This window comes from Canis aureus, chromosome 22, assembly GCF_053574225.1.
Source record: "Canis aureus isolate CA01 chromosome 22, VMU_Caureus_v.1.0, whole genome shotgun sequence".
Classification (NCBI taxonomy): domain Eukaryota; kingdom Metazoa; phylum Chordata; class Mammalia; order Carnivora; family Canidae; genus Canis; species Canis aureus.
In genome coordinates, this window is record NC_135632.1 from 1063421 (window position 1) to 1089704 (window position 26284).

General features: G+C 37.5%; 1 protein-coding gene across 1 annotated transcript in view; it reads right to left on the reverse strand.

Annotated features, from left to right (window-relative positions):
- The window catches only part of RSRC1 (arginine and serine rich coiled-coil 1), a 398032-nt gene extending 373533 nt beyond the window's left edge, over window positions 1–24499 (reverse strand). Inside the window, exons 1-4 of the mRNA XM_077864534.1 lie at window positions 24487–24499; window positions 23741–24055; window positions 14029–14224; window positions 13137–13262 (exon numbers count right to left, since the gene is read on the reverse strand). Of these exons, the coding sequence (XP_077720660.1) occupies window positions 13137–13262; window positions 14029–14224; window positions 23741–24055; window positions 24487–24499 (650 nt within the window). The remainder of the gene's footprint in view (window positions 1–13136; window positions 13263–14028; window positions 14225–23740; window positions 24056–24486) is intronic.
- Window positions 24500–26284: the final 1785 nt, after the last annotated feature.

A 26284-nucleotide genomic window follows, 5' to 3' on the forward strand; every position in this document is an offset into this window, starting at 1 on the left:
GCCACAAAACAAATTGTAACAAATCCATACAAAGTATCTTTTCTGACCACAATGAAACTAAACTAGAAACACAGCAGCAGAAAAACTGGAAAATCCATAAATACATGGAAATTAAACATATACTTGAAAAATCAAAGGGTCAAAGAAGAAATCACAAGGGAGGGGCACCTGGGTGGCTCAGTCAGTTAAGCCTTTGGCTCAGGTTATAATCTCAGAGCCATGAAACCAAGCCCCACTTTGGACTGGACACTCAGCAGAGACTGCTTGTCCCTCTCCCTCTGCTCTTCCCTCAGCTCTCTCTTCTCTCAAATAAATAAATAAAGAAACTCTTTAAAAAAAAAAAAAAAAAAAACTCTTTAAAACAAACTAAAAAAGACCAGAAATAATGAAATAAAGCATAGTAAAACAATTTTAAAAGTCAATGAAACAAAGGGGCAACTGGGTGACTCAATTAGTTGGGTGACCAACTCTTGGTTTTTGGTTTGGGTCATGATCTCAGAGTCATGGGACTGAGCCCCACGCTGGGCTTGGCCCTCACCAGGTAGGCTGCTCGAGATTCTCTCTCCCTCTCCCTCTGCCCTTCCGCAGCTCCCATGCGCACACTCTCCCTCAATCTCTCTCTCTCTCTAATAAATACATCAATTTTTTAAAAAGTCAGTGGAACTAAGAGTCTCTTTCTTAAAAAAAATAGAACTGGCAAGCCCCTAACTAGATTAACTAAGGGAAAAAAAAGACATAACTAAAATCAGATATCAAACAGGAGAAATTACAACTGATCTCAAAGAAATAAAAAGGATTATGAGACTACTATTACCAATCATACATCAACCAACTGGATAACAAAAAAATATGGATAAATTATACAAATACACAATCTATGAAGACTAAATTATGAAGAACAGATAATCTGAACAAAGCATTGCAAGGAGACTGAATCAGTAATCAAAAACCTCACAACAAATAAAAGCCCAGGACCAGATGGCTTCATTGGAGAATTCTAGCAAACATTTAAATAAGAATCAATGCCAATCCCTCTGAAACTCTTCCAAAAAATTAAAGAGTAGGGAACACTTCCAAACTCCTTTTATTACCCTGTTACCAAAGCCAAACAAAGATAGTACAAGAAAACTACAGACCAATAGCTATTTGAATATTGATGCAAAAAACTCAACAAAAAACTAGCAAATCAAATTCAACATTCAAATAATTATAGAGCATAAACAAATGGGTTTCATGCCTTGAATGCAAGGATCATTAAATATACAAAAATCAGTGAGTATACCACATTAGCAAAATGAAGAAAACAAAATTACATGTTCATGTCAACTGATATAAAAATATTTGACAAAATTGGGCAGCCCAGCCCGGGTGGCTCAGCGGTTTAGCACTACCTTCAGCCCAGGGTGTGATCCTGGAGACCCGGGATCGAGTCTCACGTCAGGCTCCCTGCACGGAGCCTGCTTCTCGCTCTGCCTGTCTCTCTCTCTCTCTCTCTCTCTACTGTGTCTCTAATGAATAAATAAATAAAATCTTAAAAAAATATATTTAACAAAATTAAATATCTTTTCATGTAAAAACACTCAACAAATTAGGAACAGAAGTAACTCAATATAATAAAGGTCATACACAAATGGCCCAGAGTTTAACATCATACTGAACAGTGAAAAACTGAAATCTTTTCCTCAAAGACTAGTTAACAAGGCAAGGATGATCACACTTGCCACTTCTATTCAACATAGGACTAGAATTTCTAGCCAGAAAAACTAAATAAGCAAGAAAAAGAAATAAAAGTCATCTAAATTGTTAAAGTAAAATTATGACTTTGACATGACATGATCTTAAATGTAGAAAACCCTAAGACTACACAAAACACACAAACAATAAGCAAATTCAAGGAAGTTGCAAGTTACAGGATCAAATTTAAAAAATCAGTTGTGTTAAAAAAAGAAAAGCTGTGTCTCTTTACACTAACAATGAGCAAACTAGAAAGAAAATTAATCTCACTTACATTATCATTAAAAAGAACAAAACTAAGAATAAACTTAACCAAGGAGGCAAAAATCTTGTACACACACACTCCACAGGAAAACACTGCAGAAAAAAATTAAAGATGACAATAGAAAAATATCCCATGTTCATAACATGGGAAGACTTAGTATTTACTGTTAAAAAAAGATGTATTATATCAAAGTTATCAAAGGATGTAATGCAAACACTATCAAAATCCCAAAAGGTCTTTTTCACAAAATAGGAAAATTCTAAAATTGATCTTGACTCTCAAAAGACACTAAATACCCAAAACAATCTAGCAAAAGAACAAAGCTGAAGGCCTCACACTTGTGATTTCAAAATATATTACAAGTTATATTAATCAAAGCACTGGTATTGGCATACAAACATATAGAAAAGTATATGGAAAAGTATAGAGAGTCCAGAAATAAACCTTTGTCTATGTGGTGAAATGATTTTCATAATGTTAATAAGCCTACACAATGGAAAAATGATAGTCTTTTCAAAAAAAGTCGGGAAAACCATATCCACATACAAAATAATGAAGTTGGGGTGCCTAGGTGGCTCAGTTCATTACACATCTGCCTTTGGCTCAGGTTATGATCTCAGGCTCCCTGCTCAGTAAGGTGTCTGCTTCTCCCTCTCCCCCTCCTTCTACTCTTTCTTGCTATCACTCTCTCTCTCAAATAAGTAAATAAAATCTTAAAAAAAAAAAATGAAGATGGACATTTATATCATATATAAAATTAACTCTAAATGAGAAAAAAAAAGGGATAAGAAATTCGAAAAATTAATAGCTGACAACTTCCCTAATCTGAGTAAGAGAACAGACATTCAGATCCAGGAAGTAGCCCCCAAAAAAATTAACACAAGGAGGTCCACACCAAGACAATAATAATTAAAATGGCACAAAGTATGATAAACAGAATTGTAAAAGCAGCAAGAGAAAAGAAAATAGTTACAAACACGGAAAACCCCATAAGGCTGTAACTCTTTCAGCAGGAACACTGCAGGCCAGAAAGGAGTGGCAATGATATATTCAAAGTGTTGAAAGAAAGAAAAAAAAAAAAAAAAAAACTGAAACCAAGAATACTCTACCTGGCAAGATTATCAGTCAGAATAGGAGAGAGAATGAATTTCCCAAACAAAAGTCCAAGTTCATTACCATTAAAATCAGCCTTATAAGAAACATTAAAGGCAATTCTTTGAAAGAAAAAGCTATCATTTGGCATGAAAAATTAGAAAAGAAAAAGTTTCATAGGTAAATACAAACATATAATAAAAGTAATAGATTAATCGCTTAAAAATTAGTATGGAGTTCAAAGTACAGAAGCAATAAAATCAATTATATCTATAAAACTCACTCAAAGGATTGACAAAATAAAGGATGTATAGTATTAATTCATATAGATAAAACATGGAAGGAGGAGAAGTAAAAATTTAGTGCTTTTAGAATGGGTTCAAGTGACCATCAACTTAATACAGACTGCTATATATACATAAGATGTTATATATGAACCTCATTGTGACTACAAATCAAACATCTAAAATAAATACACAAAAAATACAGAAAAAGGAGTCTAGGCATAACACTACAGAAAACCATCACACTATAAAAAAAGAGAGCAAAAGGAGGAGAAAGGAACAGAGGAACTATAGAAACAACCACTAAATAAGTAACAAATTGGCAATAAGTACATACCTACCAAAAATTACTTTAAATGTAAATGGACTAAATGCTCCAATCAAAAGACATATAGTGACAGAATGGATTAAAAAAAAAAAAGACTCAACATCCTGCCTACCCAAGATTCACTTCAGAACTAAAGACTTTTGAAGATGAAGGGTCAGATAAACATCTACCATGCAAATGGGAGCAAAAAGAAAGCTGGGGTAACAGTACTAACAAATTAGACTTTAAAACAAATAATGTTTTAAGAGACAAACAAAAAAGGCCACTACACAATGATAAAGGGAACAATCCAACAAGTAGACATATCAATTGTAAATATTTATGTACCCAACATGGAAGCACCAAAATATATAAACTATGAACAGATAAGGGAAGAAACTGACAGTAATTCAATAACCATAGAGGACTTTAACACCTACTTACATCAATGGATGGATAGACTATACAGACAGATGTCAACAAGGAAACAGTGGCTATGAATGACACGTCAGACCAGGCAGGCCTAACATAACATATTCAGAACACTCCATCCTTAAACAGTAGAATACACATTCTTTCCAAGTATATATGGCACATTCTGCAGAACAGATCACATTTTAGGTCACAAGTCTGAATAAATTCAAAAAGACAAAAATGATAACATACATGTTTTCAAAAACACAACACTGTGAGACTAGAAATCAATCACAAGTGAAAATCTGGAAAGAACACAAATAGATGGAGATTAAAAAAACATGCTACTAAACAATGAATGGGTGAACCAAGAAATCAAAGAGGGAATAAAAACACACACAGACAAATTAAAATGAAAACACAATGGATGGGACACCTGGATAGCTCAGCTGTTGAACATCTACCTTTGGCTCAGGGCGTGATCCTGGACTCCTGGGTTCAAGTCCCAATTGGGCTCCTTGCATGGACCCTGCTTCCTCCTATGCCTATATCTCTGCCTCTCTCTCTCTCTGTGTTTCTCATGAATAAATAAATGAAATCTTTAAAAAAAAAAAAAAAAGAAAGAAAACAATGGTTGAAAATCGTTGGGATGCAGTAAAAGTTGTTCTAAGAGAGAAGATTATAGTAATATGGACCTAAGTCAAGAAGCAAGAAAAACCTGAAATAAACAACCTAAAATTACACCTAAAGGAGCTAAAAGACAAAACAAAACAAAAAGCAAAGACCAAAGCCAGTAGAACAAAGGGAAGAACAACAATTGGAGCAAAAATAGAGACTAAAATAATTAAGAGATCAACAAAACCAGTAGGTAGTTCTTTAAAAAGATAAACAAAATTGATAAATGTTTAGCCAGACTCAGCAAAATAAAAAAAGAGGGAACTCAAAATCAGAAATGAAGAAATAGAAATAAGAACTTACAACTCAGAAATACAAAGGGTTATAATACTATGAAAAAGTACATGCCAACAAACTGGGCAACCTAGAAGAAATGGATAAATTCTTAGAAACGTAACATCCCAAAACTAATCAGGAAGAAATAAAAATTCTGAGCAAACTGATTGCTAGTAATGAAACTGAAAAGATAATCACAAAATTCCTGATAAACACAGGCAGCCCTCGTGGCTCAGTGGTTTAGCACCACCTTCAGCCCAGGGCATGATCCTGGAGACCTGGGATTGACTCCCATGTCAAGCTCCCTGCATGGAGCCTGCTTCTCCCTCTGCCTGTGTCTCTGCCTCTCTCTCTCTTTCTCTCTGTGTGTCTCTCATGAATACATAAATAAAATCTTAAAAAAAAAATTCCTGACAAAAAAGTCCAGGACAAGATGGCTTCACAGGTAAATTCTACCAAACATTTATTTATTTTTTTTAAGATTTTATTTATGTATTCATGAGAGACACAGAGAGAGGGGCAGAGACACAGGCAGAGGGAGAAGCAGGCTCCATGCAGGGAGCCTGATGTGGGACTCGGTCGGGGGACTCCAGGATCATGCCCTGAGCTGAAGGCAGACGCTAAACTGCTGAGCCACCCAGGGATCCACCTCTACCAAACACTTAAAGAAGAGTTAATACTTATTCTTCTCAAATTATTCCAAAAACAGAAGAGTAAGGAAAACTTCCAAATTCATTCTATGTGGCCAGCATTACCTGATACCAAAACCAGATAAAGGCACCACAAAAAAAGAGAACTACAAGCAATTATCTCTCATGAACATAGCTGCAAAAACCCTCAACAACATATTAGCAAACCAAATCCAACAATACATTAAAAACAAATCATTCACCATTATTGGATGGGATCTATTCCTGGGATGTAAGGGCAGTTTGATATTCACAAATTGATCAACGTGACATATCTCATTAACAAGAGAAAGGATAAAAACCCTATGATCATAACAACAGATGATCACAATAGATGCAGTAAAGCATTTTACAAAGTATAACATTCATTCATGATAAAAAACCCCAACAAAGTAGGTTCAGATGGAATATACCTCAACCTAAGAAAGGCCATATATGAAAACCCCAAAACTAACATCATACTGAGTGTTGAAAAACTGAGAAACTGAGAGCTTGTGCCCTAAGATCAGGTACAAGACAAAGAAGTCCACTCTTACCACTTCTATTCAACATAGTAGTGGAAGTCCTAGCCACAACAAAATCAGAAAAAGAAATAAAAGGCATCCAAATTGGTAAGGAAGATGTAAAACTGCCACTATTTGAGAGGGCATGACACTATATATAGAAAACCCTAAAGACTCCACCAAAAAACTACTAGAATAAGTCAATTTAATAAAGTCTCAGGATGCAAAGTTAATATCAAAAACCTGTTACATTTCTATACACTAATAATGAAGTAGCAGAAAGAAATGAAAAATAATCCCATTTACAATTGCACTGAAAGGTATAAAATACCTAAGAATAAACATAACCAAAAAAGTAAAAAGACCCATACTCTGAAAACTATAAAACACTGATGAAAGACTGAAGATGACACAAACAGGTATTCCATGCTCATGAATTGGAAGAACAAATATTGTCAAAATGACCATACTCCCCAAAGCAATCTACAGACTTAATGCAACCCCTATCAAAATACCAACAAAATTTTTCACAGAACTAGAACAAACAATCTTAAAAATTTGTATGGAATCACAAAAGACCCTAATGAGCCAATGCACTCTGGAGGGGGAAAAATCAACTAAAAGTATCACAATCCCTGATTTCAATATATACTAGAAAACTATAGTAATCAAAAGAGTATGGTACTAGCACAAAAACAGACACATATATCAATGGAACAGAATAGAGCCCAGAAATAAACCCATGATTATATGCTTTAATCCATGACAAGGGAGGCAAGAAAATACAGTGGTGAAAAGACAGTCTTTCCAACAAATGGTGTTAGGAAAACTAGACAGCTACGTGCAAAAAATTGAAATGGGACCACCTTCTTATACTATACACAAAAATAAAATGTATTATAGGCCTAGATGTGAGAACTGAAACCATAAAACTCCTAGAAGAAAACATAGGCAATAATTTGACATCAGCCTTATTAGCAAAAGTCTTCTCAAGGAAGGGAAACAAAAGCAAAAGTAAACTTTTGGGATTACACCAAAATAAAAAGCTCTTGCACTGTGAAGGAAACCATCAACAAAAAGGTAAACTACTGAATGAGAGAAGATATTTGCAAATAATATATTTGATGAGACAATATTCAAAATCTATAAAGAAACTTCTACAACTCAACACTGAAACATATATACACACACACTCGCATGTAAATAATCCAATTAATAAATGAGCAAGAGGATTCAGTTTTCTAAAAGAAGACATACACATGGCCAAAAGACACATGAAAAGATGCTCAACATCATTCACCAACAAAGAAATGTACATCAAAACCCCATTAAGATATCACTTCACGCCTGTCAGAATGACTAGAATCGAAAGACAAGAAATAAGATTGGCAAGGATGTAGAGAAAAGGAAACCCTCAAGCACTATTGCATGCATGAGGGAATGCAGACTAGTACAGTCACTGGAAAACTATGCAATTTCCTCAAAAAATTAATAATAAAAGTATCATATATGTATACACACACAACACACACACACACACACACACAAACAAAAGGATATTACTCAGCCGTAAAAAAAAAGAATGAGATCCTGCCATTTGCAAGACCTAGAGGGTATTATGCTAAGTGAAATAAATCAAAGACAAATACCATATGATTTCACTTTTATGAGGAATTAAAAAAACAAACAAACAAACATAAAAAAGCAGAAGTAAACCCATAAATACAGAGAACAAACTGATGTTCGCCAAAGGGGAGAGGGTTGAGGGAGGGGCAAAATGGATGAAAAGGAGTGAGAGGTACCGGCTTCCAGTTATGGAATGAATACTTCATGGGGATGAAAGGTACAGCACAGGGTCAACAGTATTGTAATAGTCAGATGATAGCTACATTTGTGGGGAGCCTGGCATAACATAAATTTGTGGAGTCCCTATGTTGTACAGACTAATGTAACATTGTGTGTTTAAAAAAAAAATACACAGCTTTGTAAAGGACATAATAATGCTGAGCTAATAAAAAAAAAAAAGCAAGGTTTATACAAGAAAAACTTTAAAAATACTCCTGAATTGCAAAACACCTTGCCTACAACAAAGGAAAAATCATCCCTCTGCTCTTTGAACAACTCAACATGATAAAGATGTCAGTTCTCCATAATTTATAAGTTTAATAAACTCCCAATAAAGGCACCAAAAAGCTTTTTTAATGGACCTAAATGAGTTAATATCAAAGTTTATATGAAAAAAATAAACAGTTCACATGAAAATAATGGCCAAAAGAACACTGAAAAAGAAAAGCTAAATGTCAAAGGGGGACTCAGCCCTACTCAACATTAAAGTATACTGTGAAGTTTCTGGTGTGTCTGGGTGGCTCAGTGGGTTAAGATGACTGACTTGATTTTGGCTCAGGTCATGATCTCAGGGTCACAAGATCAGGCTCTGAGCTGATTGTGGAGCCTGCCTGGGATTCTCTCTCTCCCTCGGCCTCTCCCCCAACTCCCTAAAAATACATGTATATACACACAGTGAAGTTTCTATAGTTAGAAATGAGATACTAGTGTATAAATGCAAATTAGACCCGTGGAATATGCATAGACAAGAAAAAGACCCAAGTAGTAATGGAATTTAGTATATCAATAAAGAGGACATCATAAATCACTGGGGCAAAGATGCACTTTTTAATAAATGGTGATGTGACAATAGCCAATTGAAAAAAGAAAACAAGAGATCCATACCTCATATCACTGACAAGAATAAATCCACATGTACGAAAGACATAAACGTAAAAAATGAAATAAAAAGGTATGCTAGAAAAATACATCAGTGAATTCCTCTTTATCTGGGTCTAAGGAAAGAATCTCTCTATATTTGAATGTGAGGAATGGAAGGAAAGATGGACTGAGTGATAAATCTGACCACATAAAAAAGCTTTTGCATGGCCAACAAATAAGCATGAACAAAGCCAAAAGGCATCTGAAAAACTAAGAGAAAATATTTGCCTTATGTGTTACCAGTAAAGGGTTAATCTACCTAGTAAGTAATTCTTAAAAATTAAAGAAAAAAGGGGTGCTTGGGTGGCTCAGTCAGTTAAGCGTTTGCCTTTGGATCAGGTCATGATCCCGGAGTCCTGGGACCGAGCCCCACATCGGGCTCCCTGCTCAGCAGGGAGTCTGCTTCTCCCTCTCCCCCTGTGTGCTTGCTCACTTTCTATCTCACTCAAATAAATAATAAATAAATAAATAAATAAATAAATAAATAAATAAATAAATAAATCTTTTAAAAAATTAAAGAAAAATATCAAAAATCCCAAAGACATGAAAATTCACACACAAAAAAGGAAAAGTAGCCCTCAAACATAAAAATATGTTCAAACTCACATATGATAAAAAGAAATGAAAACCAAAACTACACTAGAAAATCATTTTTCATCTATCAGATTAGAAACGTTTAAATAGGACAACACATCCTATTGATGAGGCTGTGAGGAAACAGGAGTCTCATATATTACTGATAGGAATTTGGCAATTTCTATCAAAACTAGAAATTTACCTTTTTCTCTAGCAATCCTATTTCTAGGAGTTTACCCTGAAAATATACCTCTGACAATACAAAAATATTGTACATAAATACATAAACTGTACATAATACAAAAATATTTATGTACAAGGTTATCCGTGGCAGCTTTTTAGTAACTGCAAAATTTGGGAAGTCTCCTTAATGTCCATAACTAGGAGACAGACTAAACAAATTAAGATACAGCCATACAAGGAGAAACTAAGCAGCCATAAAAAAATGAGAAAGACTACCATTGATGGACATGGAGTGCTTTTCAAGGTGTATTAGTCAACAAAAAGAGCAAAGTACAAAAGAATACAGTATGCCACAGATTAATACTACTTTGTTTAAAAAGAAAGAGAGGAAAGCTAAAACACAAATAAGATAAGTTACCTACAGAGTGGTTACGAACAAGATGAAAGGAGAAAGGGGAGTGCTATTTCTCTGCATATACCTTCTTAGTATAGTGGTGTCTGTTGGAACTTTATTAATGTTTCACCTACTGGACAGCCCCGGTGGCTCAGCAGTTTAGTGCCGCCTTCAGCCCGGGGTGTGATCCTGGAGACCCAGGATCAAGTCCCACGTCGGGCTCCCTGCATGGAGCCTGCTCCTCCCCCTGCCTGTGTGTCTCTGCTTCTCTGTGTGTGTGTGTATCTCATGAATAAATAAATAAAATCTTAAAAAAAAAAAAAAATGTTTCACCTACTAAAATAAGGCCAGGAGGGGCACCTGGCTGGCCCAGTCAATGGAGCATGCAACTCCTGGTTCCAGGCTCATGAGTACCAGGCCCATGTTGGGTGCAGACATTAATAAAAATAAATAAATATATTTTAAAAAATAAAATAATAAAATAAAGGGGAGGACAAATAAAATTTTTGAATTTAGGGAGATAAAAAAAAAACTTAAAATGAAATATAAACAAAAACAAAGGAACCTACACTTTGAGGAAACTAGCTGTAATGAAGTAAAGAAGTGAACTAGTTAAGTTTTGAATAAATCCCTGAACTTGTTTTCTGATATACAGAATAAAAGTATTACCATGCATGGCACCCTGACAGAGTTACAAAACCCAAACTACAAAATGTGTATGTGCTAGATATTTGGTCATTGACTAGACAGCACTGATACACGTTTTAAGGTCTTCCTTGCACTGCAAAGGAAAAGAAATTAGTATTTCCAGATTTCCCTTTGGAGACCAAGCTAGGTAACTGGGCAGAAAAACAGCTTCCAGGTGAGTATCTTGAGAATCACCCACTGCAGTGCTACAAAGTGAAAGAGCACCTAAAATTTCCAGTGACTTCTGAGCAAACAACCAGCTGCCATGCTTCAAGTCAAAATAATCAAGGACAGCATCCTCAATCCCCAAGCCCTTCCAAAGGTTACCAAAGTTCCCTCCATTAAAACACTGAGGCTTGAAATCAAACTATAAATGACTGAAAATACATGGGAGTTTATGTGAAACCACTTTATAAACTAAAAAGGACCATAAAAAGTATGTATTATTACTTTTGTTCCCACTGATGGGAAACTTCAATTGAAATTGTTTTCTGGTAATCCGCCTCTTTTTAGACAAATCAATACATCCAAAATAAAGCTTTCCTTCTGTAAATCAATAAAACAATAAAACTTTTCTTGCTACAAAACCAAGCATTCTACCCAACTTCATTTCCCCAATTAAACATTCACTTAAATCAAGGCACGTTTACTAAGCAAGGCATTTTGCTAGGTAATAAGAGGATCCTCCTGCAAGAATTTATATTATATGAGAATAACGAAACATAATATTCAAAATACAAGTGTTAAAAATCAGGAACTATATGTGATGGGGGGGTCAAAAAGGAGGGATTAAATTTGACCTGGGAGTGAAAAGGTACAAAATCAAAAAAGGACTGAGAAAAACTAAAGGTTAAGTCAAACTAAACATTAAAGGGTAGATAGTGCAAGAAAGTGGAAGAAAGAGCATGTTCAAAGAAACAAAGCTAGCAACTCAGGGACACGTAACACCAGAGTGGCTTATCCATGGAATATGACAAAACGACAGGAGGCTGAGGCCAAATAACACCAAGGCCAGAAAGCTAAACATTTAAACGTAAACTGCTGTCATCCAACTTCAGATTCAGTGATTTATAAAATTCTGTGCCTAAATAACAAAACCAGCCTAATATGCCCCACAAGCAGAGCCTAATACAGGTATGAAGAATGAAGCAGAGAAAAGAAATTGCCTAAAATGCTTTTAATCCTAACATTTTTCTGCTCAAAAATCTTCAAAAATTTCTGAAAGCCTACTTTTATCAAGTCCATCAATACCATAGTCCCCATCCTATTCAACCAAATTTTCTACCACTGCCCAAACGTACAACTGACTTCAGATAGGCTATTCTCTTCATTATCGACTCTTGAGCACAGCAAGAAAACACAGGTGCAGTATGAGTCTGCAGTGTATTAGTCTAGCTGTGTATTAGTCTGTTCCAGCTGCAATAACAAAATACTACAGACTGGACAGTTTAAATAATGGAAATTTACTTCTCATGGTTCTGGAGGCTAGAAGTCCAAAATGAAGATGCCAGCTGATCTGGCTCCTGGTAATCACTGCCTTCCTGGGTGAAAAGGTGGATATTTACCCCACTGTGTCTTCACATGGCCTTTCCTCTGCGTGCACACACAAAGAGAAAAATCTCTCTCTTCCTCTTCTTAGAAGGCCACCAGCCCTACAGGATTAAAGCTCCACCCTTATGACCTCATTTAATCTCAAATACCTCCATAACGACCCTACCTTTAAATATAGTTAGGGGCACCTGGGTGGCTCAGTGGTTGAGCATCTGCCTTTGGCTCAGGTCATGATCCCAGGATACTGGGATCGAGTTTCACTTCAGGCTCCTCACAAGGAGCCTGCTTCTCCCTCTGCCTGTATCTCTCATGAATAAACAAATAAAATCTTTAAAAAAAAAAAAAAAAAAAAAAAAAATATATATATATATATATATATATACACACACACACACACATGCATATATATGTAATTAAATTGGGGCTGGGGCTTCAACAGACAAATTTATGAGGGGACACAACTCATTCCATAACAATAACACACTGAGGCAAGATCTTGAAAGATTTTACAGGTTCTTCACTTACAGTCTTCAAAAATTTCCTCTATCATGTGAAAAAGCCCAGTTCTGCCTACTGGAAAATGAGAAGCCAATGAGGATGAGTGACCCCAGGTGAGACTAGAACTGACAGCTGAACTCATTCAAAATCATAAAATCATGAGGCTGTAAGAGATTGTTGCTTTAGATCACAAAATTTGGAAATCGTCTATTACAAAGCAATAAATATCTGATATGGCATACCTTCTTGTTCTGCTTTTTGACCTAGATCTCTGAACTCTATAGGATTTCCCTCGACCCCTTGAACGACTTCGACTCCGTTTTCTTCTAGAGCCATAAGAAGAGCTACTGCTTGATCGATGCCTGCGTCTGAAATAAAATATAATCAAGTATCATAGCTATAAAAAAATTTTTATGAGTATTAAAATCATCCAGATTCTAAAGAATTATCTCATTTTTACTATTTCTCAATCCTTCCTAGAAGAAAATAGAGATAAAATGAAGAATCAGATGACGAATTCCTAATTTCGTAACTGGATCAGCTACTAATTAAGACATTAGAGGTGCTCAGTATTATACAATCCTTCCAAATATTATCAGATAATATGTTATGAGAACTATAGCAGTTTATATCTACATCTACAAAGAACAGACAAAGGAAGAAGATACTAGACCCATGCACTGGGCCTTGCCAAAAGGAAAACCTTTGGGGGAGGGAAGGGTTGGGCCCAGTGGGTGAAGTAGAAAGAGGGATACAGACCTCCGGTCATGAAATGGGTAAGGCACAGGTATAAAAAGCAGAGCATAGGGAATACAGTCAACGATACTGTAATGGCGATGTAATGGGACAGATGGGAGCTACACTTGTGAACAGAGCATAATGTATAAACGTGTCAAATAATTCGATTGTATATCTGAAAGTAATATAACATACTCAAGTAACATACTCAATATAACATAACTCAAAAATTAAAAAATTAAATAAGAAACAAACTTTTGGGTTGGGACTTAACCCTCATAAACATATAACTATCAAAAGAAAATGTTTTACCCAGAAAAACTTAAAGTACAAAAACATATATACTCTAAAGAATGTTACTCTCATTGCTATATAAGTAAAAATTATGAAAATCACCTTCTATCATATGAATGAGAGCGAGGCTGAAGATCTCTGGACCAAGATCTTGATTTTGATCTTGACTTCCTTCCACTTTTCTTTCGGCTATATGTTCTACTATCTGAAGAACTACTTGAAGATGACCGTCTACGGTGTTTCTTTTTTCTTTTGCTTCTGCTTTCTTCTTCAGTATCTGATGACCGGCGTCCCATTTCTCTAGGTTTAAATTCAAAGAAAATTAGTTCTAGCATAATGGCATAATGCATGAAATTTAACACAATAATTTTTGTAGAACTTCGTAAAAATTTATAAAGTCTTGTCTAAAGTAAAACTTTAAATGTACCTGGCTTATTTGACAAAAGAAATAGCTCTAAGATATAGCCTTCCAGGATTATCAATTAACTGTTTTTACAGCTTATGAACAGTTTAAATTTGTCCAAATTTTTTCAAATGCCTCTCAAAAGATTCAATCCTAAGAACTGCTCATTATAACTTTCTTATATTTTAAGTTGCACTTATCATTAGTTTTATAATACCTGATTTAGGTTAGGGATCAGCCACTAATCTTTCATTTCCACATTCCTTATATATAAAAAGTATCTTACTATCTTTCAGAGTTACATTTTTCTAACTAAAAATTCTAAATTTAAATGATTAAAACCTCATTAGTCATCAATGAAGTACAAAGTGAAACAATGCAGTATCATCATTTCACTGGTGAAATCTGAGGGAGGAAATGTTCACTTAGGTACTAAAGTTGGTCAGGTTATTGTGAAGTCTGTCAACTCTGCACACTGCTAGTTCCTATATAAAGTGACAGTATAATCCTTCCAGAAGGCAATTAAGCAATTTAAAGAGTCATGAAAATGTTGTTTTTTTGACAAAGCAATCCTACTTCTAAGAATATATCTGAGAAGTTTTTCTTAAAAGGAATCTATACTCATGAAGATATCCATTAGAACATTATTAAAACCATATCTACAGAGACAATTTAAGGAAATATGTACCTATATAGGGCACCCAGGGGCTCAGTAGATTAAGTGTCCAACTCTTGATTTTTGCTTAGGTCATGATCTCAGGGTTGTGAGATCGAGCCCTATGTCAGGCTCTGTGCTGGGCATGTAGCCTGTGCGTGCTTAAGATTCTCTCTCTCCCCCCCTCCCTCTGCCACTCCACCCCTTTAAAAAAATACATATATATGTATATATACATGTGTTTGTGTCTGTATGTGTGTACATATGACTAAGAACAAAAATGAAAACAAGTGATAATATTTAAGTGAAAACTGGGTAGCTTTTTTTTCTTTACACTATTTTCTATATGGCTGTGATAATAATGTTTGTATATTTAGTATACAGAAATAGAACTTAAGGTTTCTATACCTAGAATTAACTTAATTGAAAGAAGCTTACTTGTCTTAAAGTTAGCCTTTAGAGACTCAAATGCAATCTCATTTATTTTACTAAAATAGTTATTAGCTATCTTTCAGTGTCACATAAAAGCAAGATCCATCCTATATAATGGTTAAGACAGCTAATGGATCAGACAAATAAAAATGTCATGCTTTAATATTTATTCAAAATAAGTTAGTATCAGTATTATAAACAAAGCAATATGTTAAATTACAGTTTTGTTTTCAGAATGGTCATATGAACCATCCCCTCCCTGACTCTAACACAATACTACTTGAAAACTACTGTCAGGACTAAATTCAAAATTCTAAGCTATTTACCTAGAGCCAGAATTAGCCGTTAACTATAGTTCTGAACCTCCAAGATATTCACAGTTCTAATATTCTAAGTTAAAAAAATATTGGAAACACTTAGTTTTGAAACTTTCAGTAAATCACTAGTGAATCTAAGCCAGTTTCCTCACTGAAAAATGAAATTGCCCTAGTTAAAAAATCACCATTACCCTTTCCAGCTTCAAAATACTATGACTTTGAAATTGTACATATGTAAACAATATAAATGTGCATACATACATATTTAAATATCCACACATATACATTATATATAACATATCAATATCTGTATGTATACATGTATATTTCCATTAAAGTATGTGCACATAATTGAAAGAAACAATCACCTAAGTTTTCCTATTTCTGGCTTTTCTTTCCTTTCTTGTTTTCATCTTTAGACAGCTATGAATTTTTGTTGTTGTTGTTAAAGATTTTATTTATTTATGAGAGACACAGAGAGAGAGAGAGAGAGGCAGAGGCAGAGACACAGGTAGAGGGAGAAGCAGGCTCCATGCAGGGAGCCCGACGTGGGACTCGATCCTGGGTCTCCAGGATCACGCCCTGGGCTGAAGGTGGCGCTAAACCGCGGAGCCACCCGGGCTGCCCAGTTATGAATTTTCTTTACCAAATAACCATTTAAATTAAGATGAGTTTTTATTATAATCTTATTATCTGGTTAAAGAATACTAAAATGAGGGGATCCCTGGGTGGCTCAGCAGTTTAGCGCCTGCCTTCAGCCCAGGGCATGATCCTGGAGTCCCGGGATCAAATCCCACATCAGGCTCCCTGCATGGAGCCTGCTTCTCCCTCTGCCTGTGTCTCTGCCTCTCTCTCTCTCTCTCTCTGTGTGTGTGTGTGTGTATGTGTGTGTGTCTCATGAATAAATAAAATCTTAAAAAAAAAAAAGAATACTAAAATGAGAGCAAAAAGATACAAAAGTACAAATTCACAAGGATAAAGACTAAAAGAGAAAACAACAGGAACAGTAGACAAGATATGTCAATAAATTTTTAGCAAATGAAAACCAGATGGAGGATTTTGAGCTAAGAAAGTTGAATATCACGCAACTGCAGAGAATTCCAAGTGAAAAGCCAATTCACACGGCAAAAATCAAAAAGGCTCAGGAATTTGAGACACCAGATACCCATAGCAGGCAAAATAGGTCATGAGACTAAAACACAAGAACCAGCTAAAAAACCGTAAAAGAAGTAATTTCCCAGACCCCCTCCCCCAACCAACCCAGACAAGTGACTACTCCTCCCCAATCCCAGCAGGAAAAGCGGGGTTTTTTTAGGTAAATGATAAAACAATGAAGTATAGGTCCAGGGGCACAGTAAAAGAGGGCAGAAAGATGCTAAACTAAAAATTAGTAAAGTGAAGGTCTTCAATCTAATGGTAAATACTGCAACATTCTGTGTGCTTGGATCCAAGAATTCTGGCAGAGGATTCTTTGCTAAAACTGAACCGTAGCCCCAAAATGGTATATAAATATTTGAAGACTCCCACCCAAGAAAGGCCAGCCCCTTATCCAATCACCCTATAACCAAGCCCACAAGTTAACAAGCCCAAACCTTAAACATAATAAACTTTGTAAACTTTTTACGTTAACTTTTTAGCAATTATACAACAAAAGATAACCAATCACTTGATGAAAGCCTTCATCATAAGAGACAGAAACCAAAACAGAAAAATAAAAAGCAATTTGTAGTAAACAAGGAACATGTAGGAAAAAATTACTATTAATATCCTCAGAAATATGTGAGAAGATGATCCAGCAAACAAGAATAAGAGGAACATCCAAAGAACAGGAAAGCTTGAAAGTTAAACCAATGACAATCTGTAGTAAAAAATACAATAGGGTTAGAAGATAAGGTCAAAGGACTCACAAAAGTAGACACAAAAAGATAAAAATAAGAGGTAAAAGAAGACAGATCCAGAAAGTCCAATATCCAATCAATATGCATTTCATAAAAAAAAAAAAAAAGAAAGAAAAAAGAAAGGAGAAAAGAGATAAGGAAAAATACCCAAAGGGGACACCTGGATGGTTCAGTTGGTTAAGTGTCTGCCTTTAGCTCAGGTCATGATCCCAGGGTCCTGGGATGGAGCCCCGCACATCAGGCTCTGTGCTTGCTAGGCAGCCTGTTTCTCACTCTCCTGCTCCCCCTGCTTATGCTCTCTTCTCTTTCTCTCAAATAAACAAATAAAAATCTTTAAAAAAAAGAAAAGAAAGAAGAAAGAAGAAAGAAGAAAGAAAAAGAAAGAAAGAAAGAAAGAAAAAAAGAAAGAAAAAAAGAAAGAAAAAAAGAAAGAAAGAAAGAAAGAAAATACCCAAAGAATAATTCAAAAGAAAAAAAAAAAAGAATAATTCAAAAGAATTCCCAGAGTTGAAAGATATTAATTGCTTTAAATCCCCAGGACAATGAATTAATAAAAGATATACATACATCAGGGGCACCTGGGTAACTCGGTAGATTAAGTGGCTAGCTCTTGGTTTCAGCTCCAGTCATGATCTCAGGGGTCTCTCAGGGTCCTGGGACTCAGGCCCCCTCCTGACCTCAAGCTCTGTGCTCAGAGAAGAGTCTGCTTGAGGATTCTCTCTCTCCCTCTCCCTCTGCCCTTCCCCCAGCTCATACACTCTCTCTAAAATAAGTGAACCTTAAAAAAAAAAAAAAAGACATACACCAGATAGATCTCAGAAAAATTCAAACCACCATATATAGAAGATCCTAGAAACTTAAGAGAAACAAATGAGGTAATCACAAAAGCGACACAGAAAAGTTAAAAAAACACTTGCCTTCATAAATTTAAATGAAAATGACTTTCAACCTCTCTACATCCAGCCCAATCATTGATCTAATAAGAGATCAGAATAAAGATGCTTTAAAATATCCAGTGTCAAAATTGTACTTTACACTCACCCTTTCTTAGGAAGCTACTAGAGGATGTGCTCCACCAAAAGGAGAGAGTAAACCAACAAAGATGCTCCAGATTCAGAAAAATCTAACACTAGAGATAAGTAAAAAGTCCCAGAATGACAGCAGGCCTAGGGATAAGAGATATATCAGGGAACAAAAAAAAAAGTCCTGGAGGACCTGGGTGGCTCAGGGCATGATCTCGGGATCCAGGATAGAGTCCTGCATCGGGCTCCTGTAAAGAACCTGCTTCTCCCTCTGCCTATGTCTCTGCCTCTCTCTCTCTGTCTCTCGTATGAATAAATAAGTAAATCTTAAATAAAAAGAAAGAAAGAAAAGTCCTTCCCCCCTCTAGCTTATGCTAGAAGCGTAACAGCAATTTTCAAAATGTGGTCTATAGACTGCTAAGGGTCCCTAAAGAGGGACCTATTAAAGAGGTCAAAACTATTTTCACTATAATACTGAAACATGATTTACCTTTTTCACTGTGTTGACTTTTGCACTGATGATGTATGTAAATAAAAGCAATAGTAGGCAAAATTCCTGGTGCCTTAACAGGAATTAAGGCAATGGCACCAAACTGTACTAGTAGTCATTATATTCTTCACTGCAACGCATAGTTCAAAAAAAATTTTTAAGCCGGTTTCACTTAAGAATGTCCTTGAAAAAACAGTAAAAATCATTAATTTCGTTAAATTTCAATCCTTGAGCACACATCTTTTTAATATTCTGTGTGATGAAATGGGAAATACATTAACCCGCTCCTGCATACTGAAGAATACTCGTTATTTTGAGAAAAAGCATTTATACAAATGAATTTCAAATTGAACTAGCTTTTATCATGAAACACTATTTTTAAAGAACTATGATTACTCAAGTTTGTGTATTTGGCAGACATTTGCCCAGAAATGAATGAAGAGGGCCTTTCATTTCAAGGCAAACTTTTTTTTTTTTTTTTTTTTTGCCAATGATAAAATTTGAGCTCTCAAGCAAAAAATTAGAATTTTGGATAACTTATATCCACCACCGTGAGACTGACAGCTTCCAGTCAGTACTTAAAGATTTCTCTGATGAGATCAGTGGTGATATTAACAGATGTGAATTTTTAAAAATTATATAATAAAGAGTGTCAAAATTTAGAAAGTATACATAACTCAGTGAACCACTATTTTCCCACAGGCCAATTCAGGATATCACAGAATCATGCATGGGTAACAAAATCCACTTGAGTGCAAGACCAACCAACAGATTTTAATGTAATAGACTATGAAGTCATTGACATGGTTTTAAATACCAGATTGCAACCAACCCTTAAGAAACCACTGCTTGTCAAGTTTCAGTGTAGTATCAAAGAAGTAATTATCTGCAAAGGCTATTAAAATACTTCTTTTTCCAAACCATTATCTTTGTGAAACCAGATTTTCTTTATATATTTCAATCAAAACAACTCATCACAGATACAGGAATCCAATTGTCTTCTATTAAGCCAGACATTAGAGAGTCACAAAAATGGAAAATGTCACTTTTCTCACTAAGTTTGTTTTTCGAAAGCACAGTTATTTTTTTCACATCAAGTGTATTATTTATATTACCATGTAATGGGCTTATTATTATTACTTTTAAGTCGATTAATAAATATTTCAAAATTTGCTCATTTAATTACTAGCAAGGCAGTATTTCAGATACAGCCCACATGGATAAAAGTTCTTGGGGCCCACAATAATTTTTAAGAGTGTAAAGGAACCCTAAAACTAGAAAGTTTGAGAACCACTGCTCTACGGTATCTAAAGTTATTTCCTTTCTCCTTTCTTGTCCAGCTTACTAAATCCCTATGCAAGGCATAAAGAAGTAGAACGAAAAGGACACAGACCTAATTAATGTATCTTGTTGACTGGAAAAAAAAAAAAAGAATAGGAAGTGGGTAAATATGTTCCTCTGTTTTCATTTTAAACAACATAATTCATCCATAGTAGAAGAATGATTACATTTAACCCAGAAAAGTTAGTAGTAGATACAAAATCCTTCTTTAGAGACACTAATTAAAAAAAGTTTTTTGAACTATGTCACAAAACTATATTTTCAAGTAACATATTTACATTTCAGAGAAATTACTCTGAAGTATAATCAATCTTTTTTTTTTTAAGATTTTATTTATTTATTCACAAGAGACACACACAGAGAGAGAGGCAGAGACACAGGCAGAGGGAGAGAAGCAGGCTCCATGCAAGGATCCTGACGTGGGACTTGATTCCAGGACTCCAGGATCACACCCTGGGCCAAAAGCAGGCGCTAAACCGCTGAGCCACCCAGGGATCCCCCAAGTATAATCAATCTCAAGAGACCTCAAAAGTCACTACATTTAATACAGTTAACTTCAAATATTTATTCAGAAAACTGAACACCAAGAGCAAATAAGAGATACATCCAGAAATTGTCCTCTCTATCAACGACAGGTACTGAATTCCTACTCAGCACCCTAGATATATATACTCACCTCTGGATTTCCATAATATCATTGGCATACATTTGAATATAGTTGCTCACTCAAGTCATGGTTGTAATCTATATTACACACTCTTAGTAAGAAAGAGCTCTTCAAATGTGACTCCATTGTTAAGGTACAGTACATGGAAAGACACCTTAATAACACTTTCTAGGAAGGGCAATAATGAACTGAGCAGAGATTTTGAGAAGCCCCACAAGCTAACAACTTTTCAATCTATCTGTAAACAGAAAACACAACTATGGTTAACAGAACTCCTGCAGCTCTTGGTTTTCTGTCCTCACTCTATCTTCTAGAACTTCCTGGTTGTAGTCTCACAGTTGTAAACCTCACCCAAATACTCCCGCTAGAACTGAAACTAAGGACAGGTAATCACTACAGCAGAACATCCACTTACAAAACCATCTCATTGTAAAATTTAAGTGACTGATTAAAGACGTGAAGCCAAGATGTGGTCACTCAAAAAAAAAAAAAAGCTCAAAGGCATACACAAGTAGTTCTTTGGTCTAGTTATTAAGGTACAAGAAGAAGTTAACCTTTTTCAAAAAACAGGCAGTTAGAACAAAGATTCCTAGAGGACATGACAGTTTATAATTATTTCTCTACTACTCAATCATTAGTATATCAAACTATACTCTTGTATCTTTGACGCCGTGCGGCTTTAAAAAAAAAAAAAGGAGTAGGAACAGTCATGTCAATGGGAAATCCAACTCAAAGAGGTAAATTAAAAATGGGGTTAATACCATTTTAGCCGGCAGTTGGGGTGGCTCAGTGGTTTAGTGCCGCCTTCAGCCCAGGGCAGGATCCTGGAGATCTGGGATTGAGTCCCATGTCAGGCTCCCTGCATGGAGCCTGCTTTTCCCTCTGCCTGTGTCTCTGCCTCTCTCTATGTCTCTCATGAATAAATAAATAAATAAAATATTTTTAAAAGTAAAATAAAATAAAATACCAACTATGGTATAGGAAGTATAGGAAGCATAGGAAGCAAATCCACAAATAAGTCAGAACCATGAAAAAGCAGTAAGAGGACTGGGGCAAAATTCAAGAGATACCGAATTATCAAAAACAGTTCTATGCTAACTAAAAATTTTGTAGACTAGCATCTCTTTTTATAAAAAGCATGATCAAGGGCGGCCCGGGGAAGCTCAGCAGTTTAGCACCGCCTTCAGCCCAGGGCCTGATCCTGGAGACCAGGGATGTCAGGCTCCCTGCATGAAGCCTGCTTCTCCCTCTCTGTGTGTCTCTCGTGAATAAATAAATAAAATCTTAAAAAAAAAAAAAATGCATGATCAGTCCTAAGAATTTCTTCCAACGGTTTGAATATAAAAGCAGAAAATACACCTATACATCTTCTGTACCATTACAGTACCATTACAGAAGTTTTCCAACTCCTAACACAACTCTTGGCTAAGGCTGGTGGAACTGGTAAGGCCCATCAATAGGTACCAGCTGCCTTTTTTACTTTTTCCTATTTCAAACCTATTTAGCTGTCTTACTGAAGAACATAACAGGAGCAAAGTGTTACCCCTTAGCTGGAAACCTCCTCTGCCTGAAAAAAAAAAAAGTGCGTATTTACAGGCTCTGAGGCTAAGAGGGGATACCCAGTTTCCCCAGAAGGTTGCACCTGTCCTAAGCGTCCAAACCTTTAAACCTGAGAATTCTGCATATCCCCTTCACTTAAGAGCTTTTTAGGTCTGCGTGCAGAGATGGCATCTGGAATACTCTTTGTAACTGCAAATTGCATTTGATTTATGCAAAATACCTAGGCAGCTGAAACTAACAGGTTAGTGCTCATTCTTAAAACCTCAACACCAAGAGAAAAATTCAGGCTTCCAGTGTCCATCCATGTAGTACATACGTGATGCGATATGCATGACCCCTGGGGCGGCGAGTAGGTTACGGCGGACCCCACATGGTGAGTCAGCAACCTGCAGGGACGGCGCATCGTGACCTCTCACCCAAGTACACAGAGTGTGGGGGGGGGGGGAGCAGCCCTTAGGGGTGGTCCTAGGAGGCCAAGGCCACAAACCCCGAAGCCGAGGAAATGGAGCGGTTAGGGCGAGTATATTTGTATGTCAAAGAAGTTCAGCCGGTGTCACCCCGCGCGACCTTTCCCGGGGCAGGGGGGCCAGCAGGGAACGCGGCCCGGGAGCGAAGAGGGCAGCGCAGCAAGAGGGGCAAGGAAGGGGTGCACCGGCTGCCGCCTCCGCCGCCGCCTCCTACCTAGGCGAGGGATGGAGCACGCGGGGGTCGGTGCACGCCGAGGGCAGGGAGGGCAGGGAGGGCGCGGCTGGACCCTCCCCGCGCCCAGGGCCGAGCCCGAGGCCTGCAGCCGCGTGCACCGGCGGCCCCGCCCCCGCGCGCCCCCGCGCGCCCCCGCCCCCCCGCGCAGGCCGGGCCGGGGCCCCAGGGGGCGGCGGGCGCCAGGTGCCGCACGCATGCGCACTGCGCCGCCCCGCTCGGCCCGCGGCCGCCGCCCCGCCCCCACCCCGCGCCGCCTCCCGCCGGGGCCGGGCCTCGGAAGCCCGCGCCCGGCCGCGCCGCGTCTCCGGCCGCCGGCGCGGGCATCACCTGGGTCGCGGCCTTCGGCCTCGCGCCTCCCGCTGACTCGCAAGCGCCACAAACCGAGAATCGCCCCTTCCAATCCGGGCGCCGCCGCCGGGCTCCGCGCTCGCTTCAGTTTAAGCGCACCGCCTTCCTGGTTCCAGCGCCAGGCGGCCGCAGCCGACCGCCGAGCGCATCGATACGGGCGGCCAGGACTCCGAGGAGCGCCGAGGGCGTCGATGGCCGCGCCGCCAATTTGCTGTTGTTGTTGTTGTTTGGTGCTGGGTGTGCGCGCCCGCGTCTTTGGGTTTCTGGTTCCCGAAGAGCAATAAAGGCGGAGACCTTAGAGTGTCACGGCCCGAGGCACCGTCGTTATCATCTTAGATAACCAGCAAACAAATGTGCACCGTAGGAAGTTACGTCTGAGACCCCACGCGTAGCAAAATTGGCTCCCGGGGGAGGGGGAGGGGGAACCCGGGCCAACGAGAGTAAGTCCCGGGAGCGTCTGTAGAGTCGTGTGGGATCAAAGTGCAATGATTCATTTGCAAAAAAATAAATAAATAAATAAAAAATGCATTAGAAGCGGTGTCTCTACCGCCCCTGAAGGTGGGGGGCGTGCCCTGGTTGGGCGCAAATTAGTTTCTCCCATTAAAGTTAAGGGGTTGGTGCAGCACTGGGAAGAGGCGGGCCGGAGGCTGGGAAACGGGGTTTGTCCTGGAGGAGAAATTAAACGGTAGAGGGTTTGGGTTGTTATTTAGAGCAATAGGAATTACAGCGATTCGGCATTTCCTGTGGCTCCTATTTACATCATTTATGTGTAAGGCACGGAGAGCAGGTGAACCCACCCTTGGCCTGGGTTCGGGTCTCGGGTGGGGACCGACTCACAGCCACTGACGGATGCCGCGCTGCAGTCCCCCGCGGACGGGCTGAGAGGCCGAAAACCACCTCCACCAATACATTTCCTATAAATGACTGTATCTTAAAACAACCAGTGTTAAATAACTACTACACAACATGTTTGTTTTAAATAATCCAAGAGCCGGGGCGCCCCTTGGGGTCCTGAGTTTTATTGGAACCCGTGTATCTGTCTGCAGGCTGTCAACTGAACTTTATTCAATGTTGTTTTTTTGTTTTTGTTTTTTTTGTTTTTTTTTTTTTACCAAAACTACATTTGGAAATATCGTGTCTCCAGAAAATATTTTTTTTATATAATGAAACAGCATCATCACAACTTTATGAGCATTTATTGTTATATTAAGACCTTGCTGTTTATTTTTTTTTAACTAAACTTCCCTTAGGCCAGTGGGAATCTATGGTGAGACACTGCAGATTTCTCACAGCCCCAGAGGATATCAACACCACTATTGCTAAATATATACAAAAAGCCAATGTGCCAGGAAAATCTATGGGAAAATCTATTTGGTGTGAATTACAGGACAATTGTGTCTGAGCCTTCCCTGATTAAAGTGGTCATCTTTCCCTCCACCTCAGTAGATGGAATTTAAAAAAGTAGCTAGTGAGTCTCCTGATCCCTCGCCAGACTTCTAACAGTAGGTATGTTGGAGCTGTTTGTGAATATGTATTTAACACCTCAGTTTCGGAGCTCTTTGAGCACCACATCCATTTAGTTGACCCCATTACTGGTCATTCTGCTAAATAACCTTAAAAATGGATTTTCATAAAGGATTAAAGTTGTATGGCTACTCCCCTCTGATAATATCAGAATTGAAGTGGTTACAGTAGTTAACCAAAACCAAGTGTAAGATCATGTTTCTAAATTCATATAACTTGAAAAACGTATTTGAGTCTCTTCTGTGGTGTGATCAAACAGAAGCAAGCAGTCGTGTAATTCATTAATACCTAAAAGCTGTTGCTAGTGGAAAGATCTTAATTATTTCTCCAAAAACAGCAAAAAAAAAAAAAATGTTCCAAGAAGAACAGAAGATAGCTTCAGAATTTAAAAGAAAAAAAGGGCAAAGTTACATTTCTAAAATGTATGACTTTCATTTTCCTTAAATTCACTAAATGTGAACATTTTAACCTGAAGAGTAGGAGAGTATGATAAAGATACGTATAGCCTCTGTATTTATTGTAGAACCAGTAATATATTAAGTTATAATTGTTTTCCCTTTTTTACAAATGATTCAAGTTGCTTTGATGATAGTTCTCAAATTATCTGTTAACTTTGTGTTCACGCCTTAATGGAGGGGCAGACCATATACCTATCAAAGTTCTGTAATTGCTTTTATTTTCACTGAGCGAATCCGGTCCAAGAAGATGAACAAGTTGCCTTCAACATCAGAGGAAAACCTGCATTAATCTTGACACTACTTGAAAATGTCCCCCAAACCAACGTGAAGATTCAGATATATTTGTTCACAGACTCAAGGAATTATAACTTCCCTATGTAAATATTCTCGTGTGAGATACGTATGGACGGCCACACTGCCCACAGCCAGCTTCGTCCTGCACAAATGACTCAGTAATACAGATGCTCCTTCCATACAACAAACTGTTTCGATGAAAATAGTCCAGGAATAGAATTTTAAATTGTGTTTTTGACACACACAC